This window comes from Caenorhabditis elegans, chromosome I (genome assembly GCF_000002985.6).
Source record: "Caenorhabditis elegans chromosome I".
NCBI classification, from domain to species: domain Eukaryota; kingdom Metazoa; phylum Nematoda; class Chromadorea; order Rhabditida; family Rhabditidae; genus Caenorhabditis; species Caenorhabditis elegans.
In genome coordinates, this window is record NC_003279.8 from 8,791,851 (window position 1) to 8,808,499 (window position 16,649).

Genomic DNA, 16,649 nt, shown 5'->3' on the forward strand with positions numbered 1-16,649 from the left:
TTTTGAAATTTTGAATTTAATGCCGCCGGTAAAGCTTACGATTTATTTGTTCTTTGCAAAAATCGCTTAAAATATTTTGAAAAAAAAGTTCCGTTCATTTTTCACACATCTCCCCCGGTTTCGGATGACCTTGTGTCTCATTTGACAAAGAAAGACCTCGATTTGGAGAGAAAAATGAGGCAAAATAATGACACCTGTCACACTAAAAACTGACGTTGCCACTAAGTTTTTGGCGCTTCCTGAAGAAGTTGTCTGCCAATCCGTCGTAACTTTCGAGGAAGAAATTATCTTCAACCAAATACAAAACATGTGTTTTTTTTTTTGAAAACCTAAAAAACTATATTCAAAAACGTCACAGAATCAATGTTTGTTTCGTAATTTCGTTTCCCAATACCGTATCCCTTGGTCAATATTCTGAGCTCATTCAAAACATATTTTTTCTTTTATTTTCCGCGAAAAAAACTAAAGTTCTCAAATAAAAGAAACAATGGCGCGCCTCCTGAATCTCCCATGAGGAAAGGACCTCCCGGGAATCATTCATTCATTTTCTCTCGATTCTCTTCATTTTACCTACTCTTTCATTGTCCATTCGTCCATCTGTCTCTGTCTATTTCTCTATCAATCTCGTCTTCCCGTACACTGTCTCGCAGCCTTTTCCTTCTAGTGTCGGCCATTATGGTGGTCACACAAGCGGCGACGGCCCCGCTCTGGTTAGCGAGAAGACGTCTCCCGCTTAACCTGTACCTCCTAAAGGCATTTTATTGATTTTTTATTTCAAACTTGGAACCCGTGGTTTTAAAGATTACTATCGAGAAAACCGGTTTCAGAAGGACCAAAAGTTACGAAATTAGTGACTTAACCAATCCACTTTTCATATTTATTAACCTGAATTCTGAAGTGCGAATTATCAAATAGTACTGAATTATTTATAGATTTATTATCATAAAAAATGTGTTCTCATGGAAAATTTCAAAAAATTTATGGCAAGAACAGTCTAGAATAATTTTTTTTTTTAAGATTAAAAAATTTATCATTTAGTACAATATACAATTTTCTCTTTTATAATATTATGATAATATACATAAGAATCTTTGTAAAATAATAAATCTTCCAGAAAACGACGGGAAAATACGGGAACCGATCCGACATCTGCATTTATAGGATATTTTTACAGGGTTATTATTTAGGTAAAAGCTTTCAATTTTTGAAACCTTTAACAATTTTTAAAAATTCAGATTAGGCGGATAATGAGCAGTCCGATACGAAATCGACTGCAGCTCGTCGTCACACTCATATTTTGTCTTTTCTTCGAAAATGTAAACGGATTGAATAATTTCATCGATAATTTTGAGACTTTGAACTATCGTGCCACGCATGTTGCAAATCAGGTAGGAATTTAAAACAAAAATAATCAAACGCTTCAAATTTGAAAATTTCAGGTAACACGACGAAAACGATCGATCGATTCAGCAGCTTCTCATTATCAAGAACCAATTGGTTTCCGATTCAATGCATACAATCGGTGAGATTTTTATTAATTAAAAAAGTAGTTTGATTGTTTTCAGAACATTCCACGTTCAATTGCACCCAATCGATGACTCATTGTTCCATGAGGATCACATGTCAGATGTTGATGGTGGATACGCTGATATCAAGCCAAGTCATTTTTTATATGAAGGATATTTGAAAGGTAACAATAATATTGGAATTCTAATTATGAAGAATATTTTCTAGACGATCCGAATTCCCATGTGCACGGAAGTGTATTTGATGGAGTCTTTGAAGGACATATTCAGGTGAGAAATTTTGTCTTAGTACAATTAAGGAAGTGTGTCTTTAATAAAATCCATTTTTAACACTACAGACCGGTGAAGGACGGAGATATTCGATTGACAAAGCGGCAAAATACTTTGAAAGAGATGACCGACCCACTCAGTATCACTCGATTATATACAGAGACGATGAGATTAATCATCGAAAATGGAGAGTGAAAAGGTTCGCTACTTTTTAAAATTGCATATCAGTATAATTTTCGAATTTGGAACATTTCAAAAATCAGAATATACGTTAAATATTTGTGAATTTTTTGAGTGAGGTCTTCTTCTGGAGATTATCTCAGTTTCAATTTTGTGATTTTCATCATAAAGATGAAATCTAAAATGTTTTTATAATCACAAAAATTTCAATTTCGTCCGAAACATAAAGATTTAAAATATCGTTGTTTTCTCTTCAGTAACTTCTAAATATAAAAATTTCAAATTTTAATCAAATTAATTATTCCAGAGATGCCGAAAACCTATCCGAACAAATGCAAGGATGTGGTTTCTCATCTCGTGTTCGCCGTGAAATGACCGATGTTCAGAATTCTGGAGAAAGCACCGATTTCTTCACGAATTACATGACTATGGGCGGTCGATCGAAACGAGCAAATACTCTTCGAGACCACGATGGACTTTATTTTGTGAGAACATGCTCATTATACATGCAAGCTGATCATAAACTTTACGAACATATTCGTATGAAAGAAGGAAATAATGATCCGATTCGAACGAGAGAGGAGATTGTTAGCTTGTTTTATAATCATATCAAGGCTGTAAATGAGATTTATGAAGGAACGAATTTTAATGGAATCAAGGGACTTCATTTTGTCATTCAGAGAACCTCGGTACGATTTTTTGTAAAGATTTTATTTAAATTATAAAAAAATACAATTAACTTTCAGATCTACACCCCTGATAGCTGTGATCGTGGAAGAGCCAAGACAGATTCTGATAATCCATTCTGTGAAGAGGTATCATTTTTTTCTACCTCTATTCAAAAAAATCTATTTCGGTTTTCAGAACGTTGACGTTTCCAATTTCTTGAATTTAAATTCTCAACGAAATCATTCAGCATTTTGTCTCGCCTATGCTCTCACATTCAGAGATTTTGTCGGTGGAACTCTTGGTCTTGCCTGGGTTGCGAGCCCACAATTTAGTAAGCTTTTGAAGTGAAAACGAATGAAATATTAATACAATATAATTTTAGACACAGCTGGAGGAATCTGCCAAGTACATCAGAGATACAATGAAGGAAGTCGTGGATGGGTTTATAGATCGCTTAACACTGGAATTGTTACTCTCGTTAATTATGGAAACCGAGTACCAGCGAGAGTTTCACAATTGACTCTGGCTCACGAGATTGGACACAATTTCGGATCGCCTCATGATTTTCCTGCTGGTTAGTGAATACTTGTTTTTCAGCTTCCTGAATTGTTAAAAAAAAATGTTTGTATCTTCAACGTTATCTTTTACAGAGTGTCAACCTGGTCTTCCTGATGGTAACTTCATTATGTTTGCATCTGCAACATCAGGAGACAAACCGAACAATGGGAAATTCTCTCCTTGCTCTGTCAAAAATATCTCTGCAGTTCTTGCCGTTGTACTCAAATCAATGCCAGTCGATCCAACACGCAACGCATCTCCTGTTGGAATCGGAAAGAGAAATTGCTTCCAGGAGAGAACTTCTGCATTCTGTGGAAATCAAATCTACGAACCCGGAGAGGAATGTGATTGTGGATTCTCTCAAGCTGATTGCGATCAAATGGGTGATAAGTGTTGTGTTCCACATGAAGCACGTGGAAATGGTGGTCCAGGACCCTGCAAAAGAAAACCAGGAGCACAATGCTCTCCATCTCAGGGATACTGCTGTAATCCAGATACATGCTCTCTGCATGGTAAAAACGAAGAGAAAATATGCAGACAGGTATTTTGCATAATTTTGATTAAAACCTTTTACTATATTTTTAGGAATCTGAATGTTCAAACCTTCAAACTTGTGATGGAAGAAATGCACAATGCCCAGTCTCTCCACCAAAACACGATGGAATTCCATGTCAAGACAGTACAAAAGTTTGCTCGAGTGGACAATGTAATGGATCAGTTTGTGCAATGTTTGGACTGGAAGACTGTTTCCTTACCGAGGGAAAAGCTGATGAGCTATGCTTCTTGGCGTGTATTAAAGATGGAAGTGAGTTTTAAACTATTAATTCTACGTTGAATTAAAAATCATTTCAGAGTGTACATCATCTGTCCATCTTCCGGAATTCTCTGCCAATCGTACCAATTTCTTGCAAAATATGAGAAAAGACAAACCTGGACTCATTCTTCATCCTGGATCACCGTGTAATAACTACAAGGGATATTGTGATATCTTCAGAAAATGCCGAAGTGTTGATGCAAATGGACCATTGGCACGGCTGAAGAACTTGCTGTTCAACAAGAGAACAATCGAAACTCTAACACAATGGGCACAGGTTAGTATTAGTTAGATCGGTTGAGAATCATTTTTCAAATTTATGATAAATTAATCACCTTAATTCATCTTAATTTCAGGATAACTGGTGGGTTGTAGGAGTTGGCGGTCTCGTATTCCTTGTGATTATGGCTTTGTTCGTGAAGTGTTGCGCTGTACACACGCCTAGTACAAACCCCAACAAGCCACCGGCACTTAACATCTACCAGACACTCACTCGTCCTGGAACATTGATTGTAATATTTCAATTAAGTAAATCTTTAGTCATTATTATCTAATTTAGCGTCAACATCGCCAACGTCATCGTGCAGCTGCTGGTAGTGTTCCACCAGGACCAGGTGCCCAACCGCGTTCCGGTGCAGCTTCTGCACCATCTCGAACAACACCTTCTGCACGTCCATCTGCCCCTCCATTGGTAGCTCCACAAGTCGCTGTTGCCGTTCCACCTGGTGTCGTTGGGCCTCCAATTCCACTGATTGCTACTCATCCAGGATCTTCAAGTTCAACACCTGCAGTCATTGTCCTCGAGCCTCCACCACCGTATACAGCTGCTGATCCTGGATCAGCGATGGGCGGACCACGAAGAGGTCACAGGAAGAATAAGAGACAAACTTCTTCAGATGCTGCTGGTTCTTCAGGGAATGGTGGCAAAAAGAAGGGAAAGTAAACAAAAAATGTTTTACTTCCAAATCATCTCACTTGATATGTGCTCATTTTACGGTTTTCTCCCGGGCTTTAGTTTTAATTGTCAATTTTTCCCGTTTGACTATTAAATTCATATATCTTTTCCTAATTGTTTTTTTACAATGTTGTTCCATCTTGCCTTTTCCACTCCTACTTCTTTCATTTCCCTCTGACCCAACACTTCCCTTAATTTGTATTATTCATTATCTCCCATTCCCCCCAAGACGGTGCTTCAGTTTTTCCATGTACTATACCTAACTTATTGGTCAAGTTTTTCGACTTTATACTACAGGTTCCAATTTTTGTGCATTCTTCTTTTACCCACTTTTTTGTAATTCTCACATCCAAATTCGAGGTTTTCACCGCCGCTTTCAACTCATTTTCAGCCTTTGTTTTGTTCAATCGTATTTCATACATTTCACTTTGACTCATTGAATTTCGAATGAAAATTTAAAAGAAAATATAATCAAATCAATTTTTCGGTATTTATGATTTCAAACAGGTACACAATTTCATTTTAAAAATAGGCCGTAGATCATTTTTTGAACCAGTTATTTGGCCCGCCCCTTTTATGGAAGGAATATTATTGGATATTTTTTATTTCAAAAAAGAAACATATTTTCAACATTAAAATGCCAGGTTTGTCAGGAATTCTTTGGGAAGGAAGTAAGTCGACTCAATTTTTTCTCAATGAGAAAATAGGTTGTAACCCGTGTTTATTATAGTTATTGTAGATATTGCAATTTTTTAACTGGAGATATTGTTTAGAAATTAATCTGTTTTGTTTCAAAAAAAAAAGATCTAGAAGTGTTGCCAATTTATGAATCTGTAAAAATCATTTTATTTCAAGATTTTCAGTTTGCACTTGCCGATTCGATTAGATTAGTTGTTCCTATAGCATATATTCTTTGTTTCAATCATTTCATATCACTGATATCTTATCTTTCATTCTTTTTTATTTCTTCTATGTCTTCTGTGATGACGTACTCGATTACTTGTGCTATATGGGTTAGTCGATTTGTTCTTTGTCTCATCATTTTTTTTATTATCTTTTTCTGTTCGCTCCTTTTGAATTTTATTTGAATGAATTCATTTCGTTGTTTGATTTTCAAAGAATTCATATAAAATTCGCTTCAACTGTTCTTTAGATGCTTAATTATGCGAAGATTTTAAATTTGAAATAATACTTTTAAATTACTACGGTACCCGGTCTCGACACGACGAATTACAAAAATATTTTATTTCAAAAAGGTCTACCCCTTTAAAAGAGTACTGTGATTCCGCCCACTTGTTTCTGCGAAATTTTAATTGATTTTCGGATAAAAAACTATTTATTTATAGCTACTTTTTGGAATACTTGAATTGTGTCTATAAATAAATTACAGTCGATTTTTTGAACTTAAAAAGGCTTCAATTAAACACGAAATCAATCAAAATTGATTTGCAAATGAAAACGGATTCAAAGATCTATCATTTTTCTTTCATTAATTTCATCATTATTATCATCATCTTATTCTTAACGACACAATGTATTTTATGTCCTTTGAAAATATGGCCAGTCTGATCTTATTTCATCACCTCATAATTATTTTCATTTTATTTGATTGATAAAATTTTCTTTTCTTTGGATATTTTAATTTTAAGACAACATTTTGAATCTAAAATTAAGTTCAACATTTCCTCTATTTATATTTTCTAAAAATTTTCGATACAAGTTTTGGTAATATGTCAAAATTAGAAAATGTGAACTTTTATGAGAAATTTCCAGCAATTCTAGAGACTTCAATAAATGCCAAAAATAGATCCAAAAATTCTACTATGATATTCGGTCAATTAAGTTTCTAAATAGAAATACTGAAAGACTTATTGATGAAATTTGGCAATAAGCGATAGAAACATATTTCGTAGATCTTTAACTGGATAGTTTACTAATAATATTATAAAAAGTATTTTACAGTGGAAAAGTAACATTCAACTTTGGATAAACGATGACTATTAAAGACAAAAGAGAATTCAATGAAACAGATGAAATTGTGATCAGCAAGGAAAAGGTGGGTTACTGTAAACAACTCTATTCAAAAGAAATTTAAACTTTTGTATGAACAGTGCTAAGCAGTCTTAAAAAAATTTGACAGACTGAATAATTTTTTAATAACTATTTTGTTACCGTTATCATTATATTGCCACACCACTACAGTAATCTTACTGTACTCCTCGATATCGATGAATTAGGTTTGAGATGATAGCGCTTCATATAAATAGTAATGATATTAAATTGGAAAAAACCATAATCTTAAATCTAAATACATTGCTGTTCAAACATAGATTTCAAGAGCGGGATGTTTTCAGCTCGACAGTTTTGTTCTCGAGTGTCTTGCCAAAGCGGGATGTACCGGAGATCATGCTCAACAACTGGCTGAGACTTTATTATGCTCTGATTACAGGTATTTCACTCTTTTCTTTAGATAAATATTATTGTTTACTACTTTAAGAGGTCACTATTCTCATGGAATCAATCGACTTCACATCTATGTTCATGACTTAATGATGAAATCCACTGCTGTCACAGGTTGTTAAAAAATCATTTTTGAAGAATTTTAATTCTAAAACAAATATTTAGGAACACCACAAGTTCTGAAATCAAAGGGAAGTACTGCATGGGTTGATGGAAATAATCTTCTTGGTCCAGTTGTTGGCAACTTTTGTATGCAATTGGCTGTTGAAAAGGTTTAAAATTTTGTAAAACAAGTATACAATATCCCAAATGTTTAGGCCAAAGAGTTTGGAATCGGATGGGTAGTATGCCGTAATTCAAATCATTTTGGTATTGCTGGATGGTATGCTGACTTTGCTTGTCGGAATGGTTTAGTGGTATGCGAATAATTCTTTATTTGCTTTAGTGAAGACGTGAAAAATTTGAAACGCTGTTACACATTTTATAAATTTCGGTATCTCGTCTCGAAGAGAAGTTAGAAAAATTTAGACTCTAAACTTTAGAGATTTCGAAAATTTTCTGCAGCCTCAGATCTAACTTTTTCTGTTGTGACAGACCGTATTATTGCTCCTTTAATTGAACTTTTATGCATGTAATAACCCGACATATGTTTGGTCGTCTAAAGTCACAATGAGAAATCACCTTATCATTTTAATATATGGTCTCTTTTATACGTTCAAAACTTATTTAGGTTTCCTGCTTAAATTAATGCAATTTCAGGGAATGGCTTTTACCAATACATCTCCATGTGTATTTCCGACTGGATCACGTGAGAAGTCTCTTGGATCAAATCCGATTTGTATGGCTGCACCTGGAATGGAAGGAGATTCGTTCTTTTTGGATATGGCTTCGACTACTGTAGCTTACGGAAAAGTAAGTTCCGTTTTGAATTTCAGATTAAAAATCATTCAAATTTCCAGATTGAAGTTGTTGATCGTAAAGGAGAAACGTATATTCCTGGAAGCTGGGGTGCTGATAAAAATGGAGATGAGACACATAATCCAAAGGAAGTTCTTGATGGAGGTGGTCTTCAACCATTGGGAGGATCTGAGATCACTGGAGGATATAAAGGTATACAAAAAAGGGAATCATGTGAACACACAAAAAAATTCTTATAGGAACTGGACTTTGTATGATGGTTGAAGTTCTTTGTGGTATTATGGGTGGTTCAGCATTCGGAAAAAACATTCGTCAATGGCAGACAACTAGTAAAACAGCGGACTTGGTGAGTTATACTAACCCTCAAAATCCGCTGCTCAAAGAGGCAAATTCGATGAAACCGGGCGCGGATTTGGTGAGTGCCATTGAACTGGTATGTATGTCAATTGGTCGTTTACATTCTTTTGCATGAATGCATGAAGTTTCTTTTTTTGTTTTGGAAAAATTCAAATTTTCGCGTAAGATTGAGTGTATTGTCTCTGTAAACTGGTTCTTCGGCGGAACTGGAATATTTACATTAAAAAAAAACCTCGAAAAATAATATGTTTTTATCTACATATGTGGCAAATGTATTTTTCAAAAAAAAATTTCAACGATCCCAAAACAGGTAACACCTAAAGTATTACTTAGCTAAAAATAAAGATTGAGACACTTCCGTACCCTTTAAAGGCACATCTCCATACTCTAAAATTATTTTGATCGTATTGAGACCCAGCGCTGCAGGATTGAATTGAAAGTTGCATTTCTTAAATTGAGTATAATACAAAATTTCATTGAATTCAAGATTAAATCGATGCAGCTGAGATTTCGAAAATTTATTTTTTTAATTCAAATCGTTTGAAACTGATTCATAAAAATTAGGAAACTTCCATAAAACTGGTTTTAAAAAATGTTGTCCGAAAAAATTGCACCACTTGATTATCTTCCCGCATGTTACAAAATCACTCTCCAAATGGAAATAACCGAGCACAAATATCTAGATTCATTTCCTTTTCAACCTATTTTACAATTCAGGGACAATGTTTTGTTGCCATCGACCCAGAGTGCTTTGCTCCAGGATTTTCCAATCGTCTTCAAGAATTCTGTGATGAAACTCGCAACCTTAACCCAATAAACCCATCAAGACCACCACAAGTACCTGGAGATCCAGAGAGAGCTCACATGAATATGTGTGATGATTTGGGAGGAATTGTTTATAAAAAGAAACAACTTGATCATTTGGTAAACATTTTTATCGATAGATTTCATAATTGTATCTCTTTTCAGAAAAATCTTGCGGATCGCCTTGGCGTCATAATGAGACTCGTTGACGAAAAGCCTCAATAATTCATCTAAATAATTGTGTCCTATCGTTCTTTAATTGTTCATTAATTGATTCTTTAAAATTCATATATTTTCAAAAAGTTTCCAACAGAAAAAAAACAAATTCAACAGAAATTAACAATTCAAAAATCCCAGTCAACTTTGGACAAAGATCACACAAGAATTCAGTTTTCAGCGCTGACAGCAGGAGGTTGACTAGCGAAGAGATAGCGATGAGCTGCAAATTGGAAATTATATTGAAACTTCAGGGCCTTCATAAAACCTACGTTTACAATCCAATAATTCGTGTTTACTCTGATATCTACAACATTTTTTGCATTTGCTATTAGCACATCCTTGTCCAGCAGGTTGTCCACAACGGGCACATGGAGGGAACTTGATCTTCTTTGCTTCAAGGATCCGGGCTCCTGATAGTTGCCGACGTTCTCGTTTACGAGCTTGTCTAAAATGTATTAATGTTTCTAAGAACTTGGTAAAAAGTTATATAATAAGTTGCAAGCTAAAAAAAACTATAGTTCCTTTTTGAAATGTGGTCTTACTTCATAGATACGCCCATTTCCTTTGCAGTCTGTGCAAGCTTTTCCTTCTGTTTCTCTCGGAAAGTCTTTTCTCCTTCTCCGACAATCGATTCTTTTGCAACCTGTAAAATTGTGTTTAATCTGACATAATTATTTGTCTATAAAGTACCTCTTTCAATCTGAAGTATGGTTTTGAAATCCAATGGGGTTGCTTTGAAACTTCTATTGCATTCATTAGTATTCCGTTTCTAAAATATTCATTAATCCAGTTTTTGCAAAAAGTGAAACTAACCGAATATTTTCAAAAAGTGTTCTTGCTTCAACTTCTCGATTTTTCCCTGCTTCTGCGTCTGATTTTGCTCTCTTTGCAAGTTCTTCAACAATATTTTCAAAATCTTCGATACGATGTTCTAAGGATACTCGCATCCGGAGATCTTCATATTCTAAGAGACTGGAAAACGTTTAAAGCTTTAATTTAAAGAAAAATTATTATTTCTGGTTACCTGTGATGGCAGATTCTAAAAACATGAGCCCGAATAGCACTAGTTCCTGCATTAAACTTTTTGGCATATTCTAGATATTCTGCAGCGATTTTCCACGTGTCTACATGAGCATTTGCATCCTAAAGATCACGAAAGTTGAAAAAAACTTTAAAACTGAATTCCTACATCAAAGATTAGAGGATTGTAAAGAAGTCCTTCTGCAGACATAATTGCAACGGCTCCAGTAGCCTGCATACATCGTTCAACGTCACCGGGGAACTGAAATTTCAGAATTGAAATGTTTAAGTAAACTGTATATAAACCTGAATATTTCCATTAGCCATAACTGGAACTCTTGATCCAACAGCTTCAACAACATCTCGAATACGACTCCAATCAGCTAAACCTGTTTCAGCTCCTTTCATATCTCGAGTTCTACCGTGAACAGTTAACCTGAATTTGAGTTTTTTTGAAAGAATTTTGTTTGAAAAAAGTTTGTTTTTGGTTTTTGGGGATCAAAAGTTAAAAACTTTTGTACTTTAAACGCTTATTGTATTTTGTTATTTTTTGTAAACCATACTTTGAATTTATTTAGCATTTATAGAACTTGCATCCTAATTGTGAGTTTAAATTTTTCACACCCTCTTTTAGCTTTCTGAAAAAATTCCAATTCAGCCCAGCTAGTACCTACAGTAGCATTGCTTTTTTGAAATACATGATAACAACTCACATTGTTGCACCTGCATCAACCAATCTCTTTGCATATTCTACTGTCTGTTGTCTATCATCTCTAACTCGTATCTTACAGGAAATCGGTAGTCTACAGTAATCCCTAACAGCTGATACCATCTCACAAATCAAATCAACTTCGTCTTGAAGCCAGGATCCATATCTTCCTCGTTTTGCAACCATTTGTGGACATCCCAGGTTAAGATCTACACCATCACAAACATCTTCGACGAGACGACAAGCGGCGAGAAATGTATCAACTTTATTAGCACAGAACTGAAAAAAATTTTTTTTTTTTTAATCAAATTTTATTTTAAATTTTCAACCTGCACAACCAATGGTCTATCTGCTTTAACCAATGCTAGTGAATTTCTTCGATAAGTTCCATCATTGACAAATAAATGTGCATGAATCATTGGAGTAAATGTCAATTGGGCTCCGTATTTCCTTGTGAACATTCGAAATGCTAATTCACTAAAAATTAAATTATCTATTTAATGTTTTTATGTTGAATCACACCTTTGATCAACCATCGGCGCTAGAACTTTTGTGATCCGTTGATTTTCGAGTGTTTCTTTCCAAAATCGAAGATTCTTTTCAATGGTTTCATCGGAGTTTTTCTGCTTTTCGGGAAGTGTCATTCGTTTTGGCATTCGGAAGATTTGAAGAGGGTCCACATTTTCAGGAATTGTCTGAAAATCGTTCAAATAGGACGTGCTTTTTCGAATGCGCATGGATTTATTCCGATGGGTCTCGGAAAAAAAGTTTATGAAGGTTGTTTTTTTTTTTGAATTTTTGCGGCTGTTTCCTTGTTTATTTTGCAATGAAATTATTTTGTTTCAGCAAATTTTATGGTTTTCTTTTTATATTTCTGCATGTCAAAATCTTTTGAAAGTACGATATTTGAATTTGTCTATTTTTTACCAGCCGTGGACCGCACCTCCGGCGCGGACCCCGACTTCTGGGGCTGAAAACCAATTTTTCTGAAACTACCGTAATCGTACAGTACTCCTATCGTACCACCATTGTACCACTACAGTACCCCGACTATATCCCTACACTAACCCCAACTCACTATTCCTCCAGAAGCTAAAACTTCGCAGACTACAAAGACTACATAGACTACAAACTATGGACAAACGGAATAAGCGCTTTATACATAGTAAATGATTTTTGTATTATCGGAACTATACAGAGTTGATTTTTAACTACAAGCAAGTTCTTTAAATTAAAAAAACATCTTTGGTTTTTTTAAATTTAAATAAACCGATTTTTAATTTAAGAAAATAACATTTTCAATTCTCACCGTCTGCTCCTCTTCATTTGCCTCACTCTCTCCACATTTTTCAACTACGTATCCTTCAGGTGCTGTCTCTCCGTCCATTCTGATTGAAATCCTAATTTTAATTTTTCTGTGATCTTATTTCAAATACTCTTTGGTAAAATACCATAATTCAACTGAGAAAGTGGACGCAATATAACAAATACAAAAAATGTTTCCAATTTATTATAAGTGTAAACCTTATGTAATACAGTCAGGTACAATGAAAAAAGGAGAAGGAGGCACAAAATATTGTGGGAAAATAAGACAGAGGTAGATATAACCCAGGTGATTACATAGAAAATTTCAAGGGTAAAGAAGAGATGCAAAACTTTGAAATCAGAGAAAATCAGTGAATGAGAATCTTGTGAAGGAAATTCGAATTTGAAAAAAAGTCAACAGGAAACAAAACTCGGAGAGTAAGGAGATAAACAATGAGATTAGGTTTTTGGTAAATGCGTATATTTGGCAAATTTGGAACTAATTGGAACTTGTAATCTAGTATCTATGATAACCACCACCAGAACGATGATTTCCGCCTCTCCAGCTGTCTCGTCCACTATTACGATTTCTGAAAATTGAAATATATAAAATTTTTAAGGTTTTTAAGAAATAATGAATTTTCACTCAGCTTTTGAAATTTAAATTATTTATTGATTGCAATTATTTTTAAGAATATAAATTTCGAAACTATCAAGAATGTTTTTGAAAATTTTTTTTGGAATTTATTAGTATTACAATTTGTAGTTGTATAGCACATTTGAATTTTTCGTACCAGTTTTGAAATGCTAAACATAGTATTTATTTAATTTTCTAACTCACCTATCGTTATGATGAGAGCCACTACCTCGCCATCTGTCACCCCGTTGATTATTGTACGGAGCACTTGATCCTCTACGATCATCATACCGACTGTTTTGATAATTATCTCTTCCACGATCGTCTCTGCGGTCTACAATAATTCAAATAATTTTAAAAATTGGAAAAAAATAAATATACCTCCAGAATGATAATCTGAAGAATATCCGTGTGATTGTTGAGATTGCTGTTGATATTGATGATGTTGTGGAGGTGGCTGACAGTATGTATTTTTCTGTTGATGGTATTGACCCACTGGTTGATGTTGAGGAATTGACGGCGAGACTGTAAGATTTTTGAATTTTCAGGAAGAATTACAATTTAGAAATGCAACTAACGCTGTGATTGCTCGAATCTAGCTTGATATCCATTATTTTGTATTTGTGGTGACACAAGTTGTGGCTTTTGAACTTCAAATGTTGCTTGATATCCTTGCTGAGGTGCAGCTTGTTGCAATATTCTTGGATCCCGTATTTGCTCGTACTGAGCTTGGTATCCTGTGATAGGTGGTTGCTGTGCTACTGCTACAGATTGTGGAGTAACAGAATTGGCTACTGAAAAAAATAAATGTAAAAAACATAATATCTTAACTGAACCTACATCTTGGATCTCGTGCTCCACCAAACTGTCCCTGATACACGGTTTGTTCAACTGGTTTTTGAGGAATCGCCTGATACGGAGATGGTTGTGCTGGAGGTGGTGCTAAAACTGAAAATTTTTAGAGTAATTTTTAAAAAACGATTCCTACCATTCATTCTATTCTGAACAGGTTGTTGCCCTGTTGGAGGTGGAAGACCATGTTGTTTTAGTGCGATTGCATATTGGGATGGACCTTCGCCATCTGACCGAATCCGAGGATCGGATAGAGGTGCAGATGTAATGGCTGGGGGTGGCTGAAATTGTGAAGCTCTTCGTATGTGAAGAAAGGTTTTTCAAAAAAAAAAACACTTACCATTGAAAATTTACTCGCATTGATGACAGCAGGTTTAGATGGTGGTGGTTGAAACGTTGACGGCAATGGAGTATCAGCTGTGGTTGTCGTTGTTGGTTGGAACATTTCCTCATCTCCATTGGCGATTTTTTTGAGCCCCAGCTGCATGATTCTTGATTGTAGTGATGGTTGAGATGCAATACCAACAAGAGCTTGTAATGATGGCTTCATCATTGGAGCTTGTGGGCGTTCATCTTCATCCATTTCCATGTCTATCTGATTACGATTGTCTCCCCATTGTTGTGATAATGAGCGATTGTCTGAAAAAAATTTAAAATTGAAATAGCATCCTTTAATTATTATTATTGTCTTACTACTTCTGCCATATGTTTGGCGATCGTCCTCATTTCTAGGAGATAATAGTCCTGGATAAACTTTTTTCGCTTCCATATCGAGCAATTCGGTGTGCACAGCTTTGATTCCATCGCGAAAATTGACATAAGCTTCTTCCACAACAAGAACTTCTCGCTTTTGATGAAGGAAAACACGTTTGGCAAGTTCCAAAGTTTCTGATAAAGCCATCATTTTCTTCTTCTGATCTTCCATGGAATGGCGAACCTGAAAATATATAAATTTTGAAATGTAATAATGTGAAGTTTTTTTTCTTACTTGAACCATGGTATCAATTGCTTCATGAACTTCGTGCAGGATATGCCCACCTTCTTCTCGATCTCTCATTCCATGCTTGCACATCTCTTTGTAATCAAAATTCCCTTCATTCACACACTTCATCATGTCGGCAACCACATTTCGAGCCTGTATTTGAATTTTAAATTAATTTTTCGATTCAATTTTATAATATCTTACCGAAATGAAATTTGTTATTTTCTTCACCAAATCATCTGAATCGACTTCAAGTGCTTGATCCTCAGCTTCGTATCCTTCATCTGCATCGGATGCTATGGAATGTGTGAAAATAGTTCAATTAAACAACTCACCGAGCAAATTCTCCATTGCAGTTGTACTCGCAGGTGAGAAAACGTTTCTTGATTTGAAGATTTGAATACATCTCTTCATAACTGCTTTTACTTTATCTTGTTTTCTAAAAAGAAACCAAAATTTGAATTTTAACTGTTTTTTAAAGAAAAATACCTTCCGATGCCAACTGCGGTGAGAACTGCTGGTTGAAAAGCTGGAATAAGTGTATCAGCGTGCTTCATTTTTGCTTTCTGGACCACATCATTCATAACATAGAATAATGCAATTCGTTTATTATCTGTTCCGGCTGAAAAATAAAAATGATTTATAAAAATGATCGATTACTAAATATTTTACCAGTTTTGAAGCAATTTAGCCATCCATCAACTATCAAATCTATTGAAGCATTGTCTTTATAATGCATAATCCACATCGACATTGTCTCTATCGCTTCTTGTGTCGGATTTTTCACCTGAAACTTTTGAAACATAGAATAAAACATTTTCTGTATCATTTTAACGCAAACTCACATCCTGTAAACGGCTGTAGACAACGTCCGACGTGAGCACAACCATTTTTTGAATGAAATGAGACGAATCAATATGTCACATACGGGGTTTTTCTGTGTGAACGCTACGCAAGAGAGACCTGAAAACCGATTCTTTCTCCGCGTCGAGAAGTACGTCAGCACACAAAACGCGCCAACGCAGAGTTGTTGGCGCGAAACGGCCCAAGAGAGAAAAACGAAAACAAATTGAGACCCGAAGAACTCGGGGGATGTCCAATTGGGGGGATTACCAACTCGGGGGATTGGCCCCTCCCACAGAACCGTGGCTTGCAATACGCCCATTTCTGCAACTGCCGCACGGTTTTGAAACTGTATTTTTCTTGTTAATTCTCGCTCTATTGAGAAAAATACAGTTTCGAAACCGTGCGGCAGTTGCAGAAATGGGCGTATTGCAAGCCACGGTTCTGTGGGCGGGGCCAATCCCCCCGAGTTGGTAATCCCCCCAATTGGACATCCCCCGAGTTCTTCGGGTCTCAACAAATTTATTGTTTCTATTTTATTATGTAAATGAACTTCATTACAAAGCTGTTT

At 35.3% G+C, this 16,649-nt stretch overlaps 4 protein-coding genes and 2 non-coding genes across 10 annotated transcripts; 3 read left to right on the plus strand and 3 right to left on the minus strand.

The window, feature by feature from the left end:
• Positions 1–622: 622 nt before the first annotated feature.
• DY3.11 lies at positions 623–768 on the plus strand. The gene has a single exon (NR_050332.1). It is a non-coding gene; the product is annotated as an Unclassified non-coding RNA DY3.11 (non-coding RNA).
• On the minus strand, positions 623–768 carry DY3.12. Its single transcript, NR_050333.1, has one exon. It is a non-coding gene; the product is annotated as an Unclassified non-coding RNA DY3.12 (non-coding RNA).
• Positions 769–1,114: 346 nt separating this feature from the next.
• Positions 1,115–5,438, plus strand: sup-17 (Disintegrin and metalloproteinase domain-containing protein 10 homolog). Its single transcript, NM_059976.8, has 15 exons — positions 1,115–1,187; positions 1,236–1,388; positions 1,440–1,522; positions 1,566–1,690; positions 1,735–1,796; positions 1,865–1,995; positions 2,284–2,665; positions 2,723–2,791; positions 2,841–2,976; positions 3,028–3,219; positions 3,296–3,744; positions 3,789–4,008; positions 4,056–4,294; positions 4,374–4,529; positions 4,577–5,438. Exons 2-15 carry the CDS (start codon positions 1,248–1,250, stop codon positions 4,958–4,960), a joined length of 2,769 nt encoding a protein of 922 aa, NP_492377.1. The 5' UTR covers positions 1,115–1,187; positions 1,236–1,247; the 3' UTR covers positions 4,961–5,438.
• Positions 5,439–6,934: 1,496 nt separating this feature from the next.
• Positions 6,935–9,798, plus strand: F36A2.3 (Malate dehydrogenase). The gene is made up of 10 exons (NM_001383516.2): positions 6,935–7,028; positions 7,327–7,421; positions 7,470–7,546; positions 7,598–7,704; positions 7,750–7,848; positions 8,192–8,344; positions 8,392–8,542; positions 8,590–8,696; positions 9,425–9,631; positions 9,677–9,798. Exons 1-10 carry the CDS (start codon positions 6,966–6,968, stop codon positions 9,734–9,736), a joined length of 1,119 nt encoding a protein of 372 aa, NP_001370000.1. The 5' UTR covers positions 6,935–6,965; the 3' UTR covers positions 9,737–9,798.
• F36A2.2 (tRNA-dihydrouridine(16/17) synthase [NAD(P)(+)]) lies at positions 9,762–12,847 on the minus strand. Its single transcript, NM_059978.2, has 12 exons — positions 12,769–12,847; positions 11,982–12,154; positions 11,789–11,936; positions 11,464–11,738; positions 11,057–11,186; positions 10,920–11,012; positions 10,755–10,873; positions 10,544–10,702; positions 10,421–10,499; positions 10,273–10,373; positions 10,000–10,175; positions 9,762–9,950 (listed from the first exon to the last, which is right to left on the minus strand). The coding sequence occupies exons 1-12, from the start codon at positions 12,844–12,846 to the stop codon at positions 9,898–9,900; spliced, it is 1,584 nt and encodes a 527-aa protein (NP_492379.1). The 5' UTR covers position 12,847; the 3' UTR covers positions 9,762–9,897.
• A 101-nt stretch (positions 12,848–12,948) lies between these two features.
• Positions 12,949–16,231, minus strand: cids-2 (CID domain-containing protein; the record flags this gene model as incomplete). 5 transcript variants are annotated; one of them, NM_059979.6, is made up of 14 exons in its annotated part: positions 16,081–16,198; positions 15,908–16,022; positions 15,725–15,857; positions 15,571–15,674; positions 15,440–15,519; positions 15,242–15,388; positions 14,947–15,190; positions 14,594–14,892; positions 14,390–14,534; positions 14,242–14,343; positions 13,980–14,195; positions 13,783–13,926; positions 13,606–13,735; positions 12,949–13,354 (listed from the first exon to the last, which is right to left on the minus strand). In NM_059979.6, exons 1-14 carry the CDS (start codon positions 16,123–16,125, stop codon positions 13,282–13,284), a joined length of 1,977 nt encoding a protein of 658 aa, NP_492380.2. In that variant the 5' UTR covers positions 16,126–16,198. The 5 variants fall into 5 exon arrangements, 4 of the variants coding, with proteins under 4 accessions (NP_492380.2, NP_001122471.1, NP_001122472.1 ...); NM_001128999.4 differs by having other exon boundaries at positions 12,950–13,354; positions 15,440–15,531; positions 16,081–16,189; NM_001129000.5 differs by having other exon boundaries at positions 12,953–13,354; positions 15,440–15,531; positions 15,908–16,028; positions 16,081–16,231.
• Between the last annotated feature and the right edge of the window lie 418 nt (positions 16,232–16,649).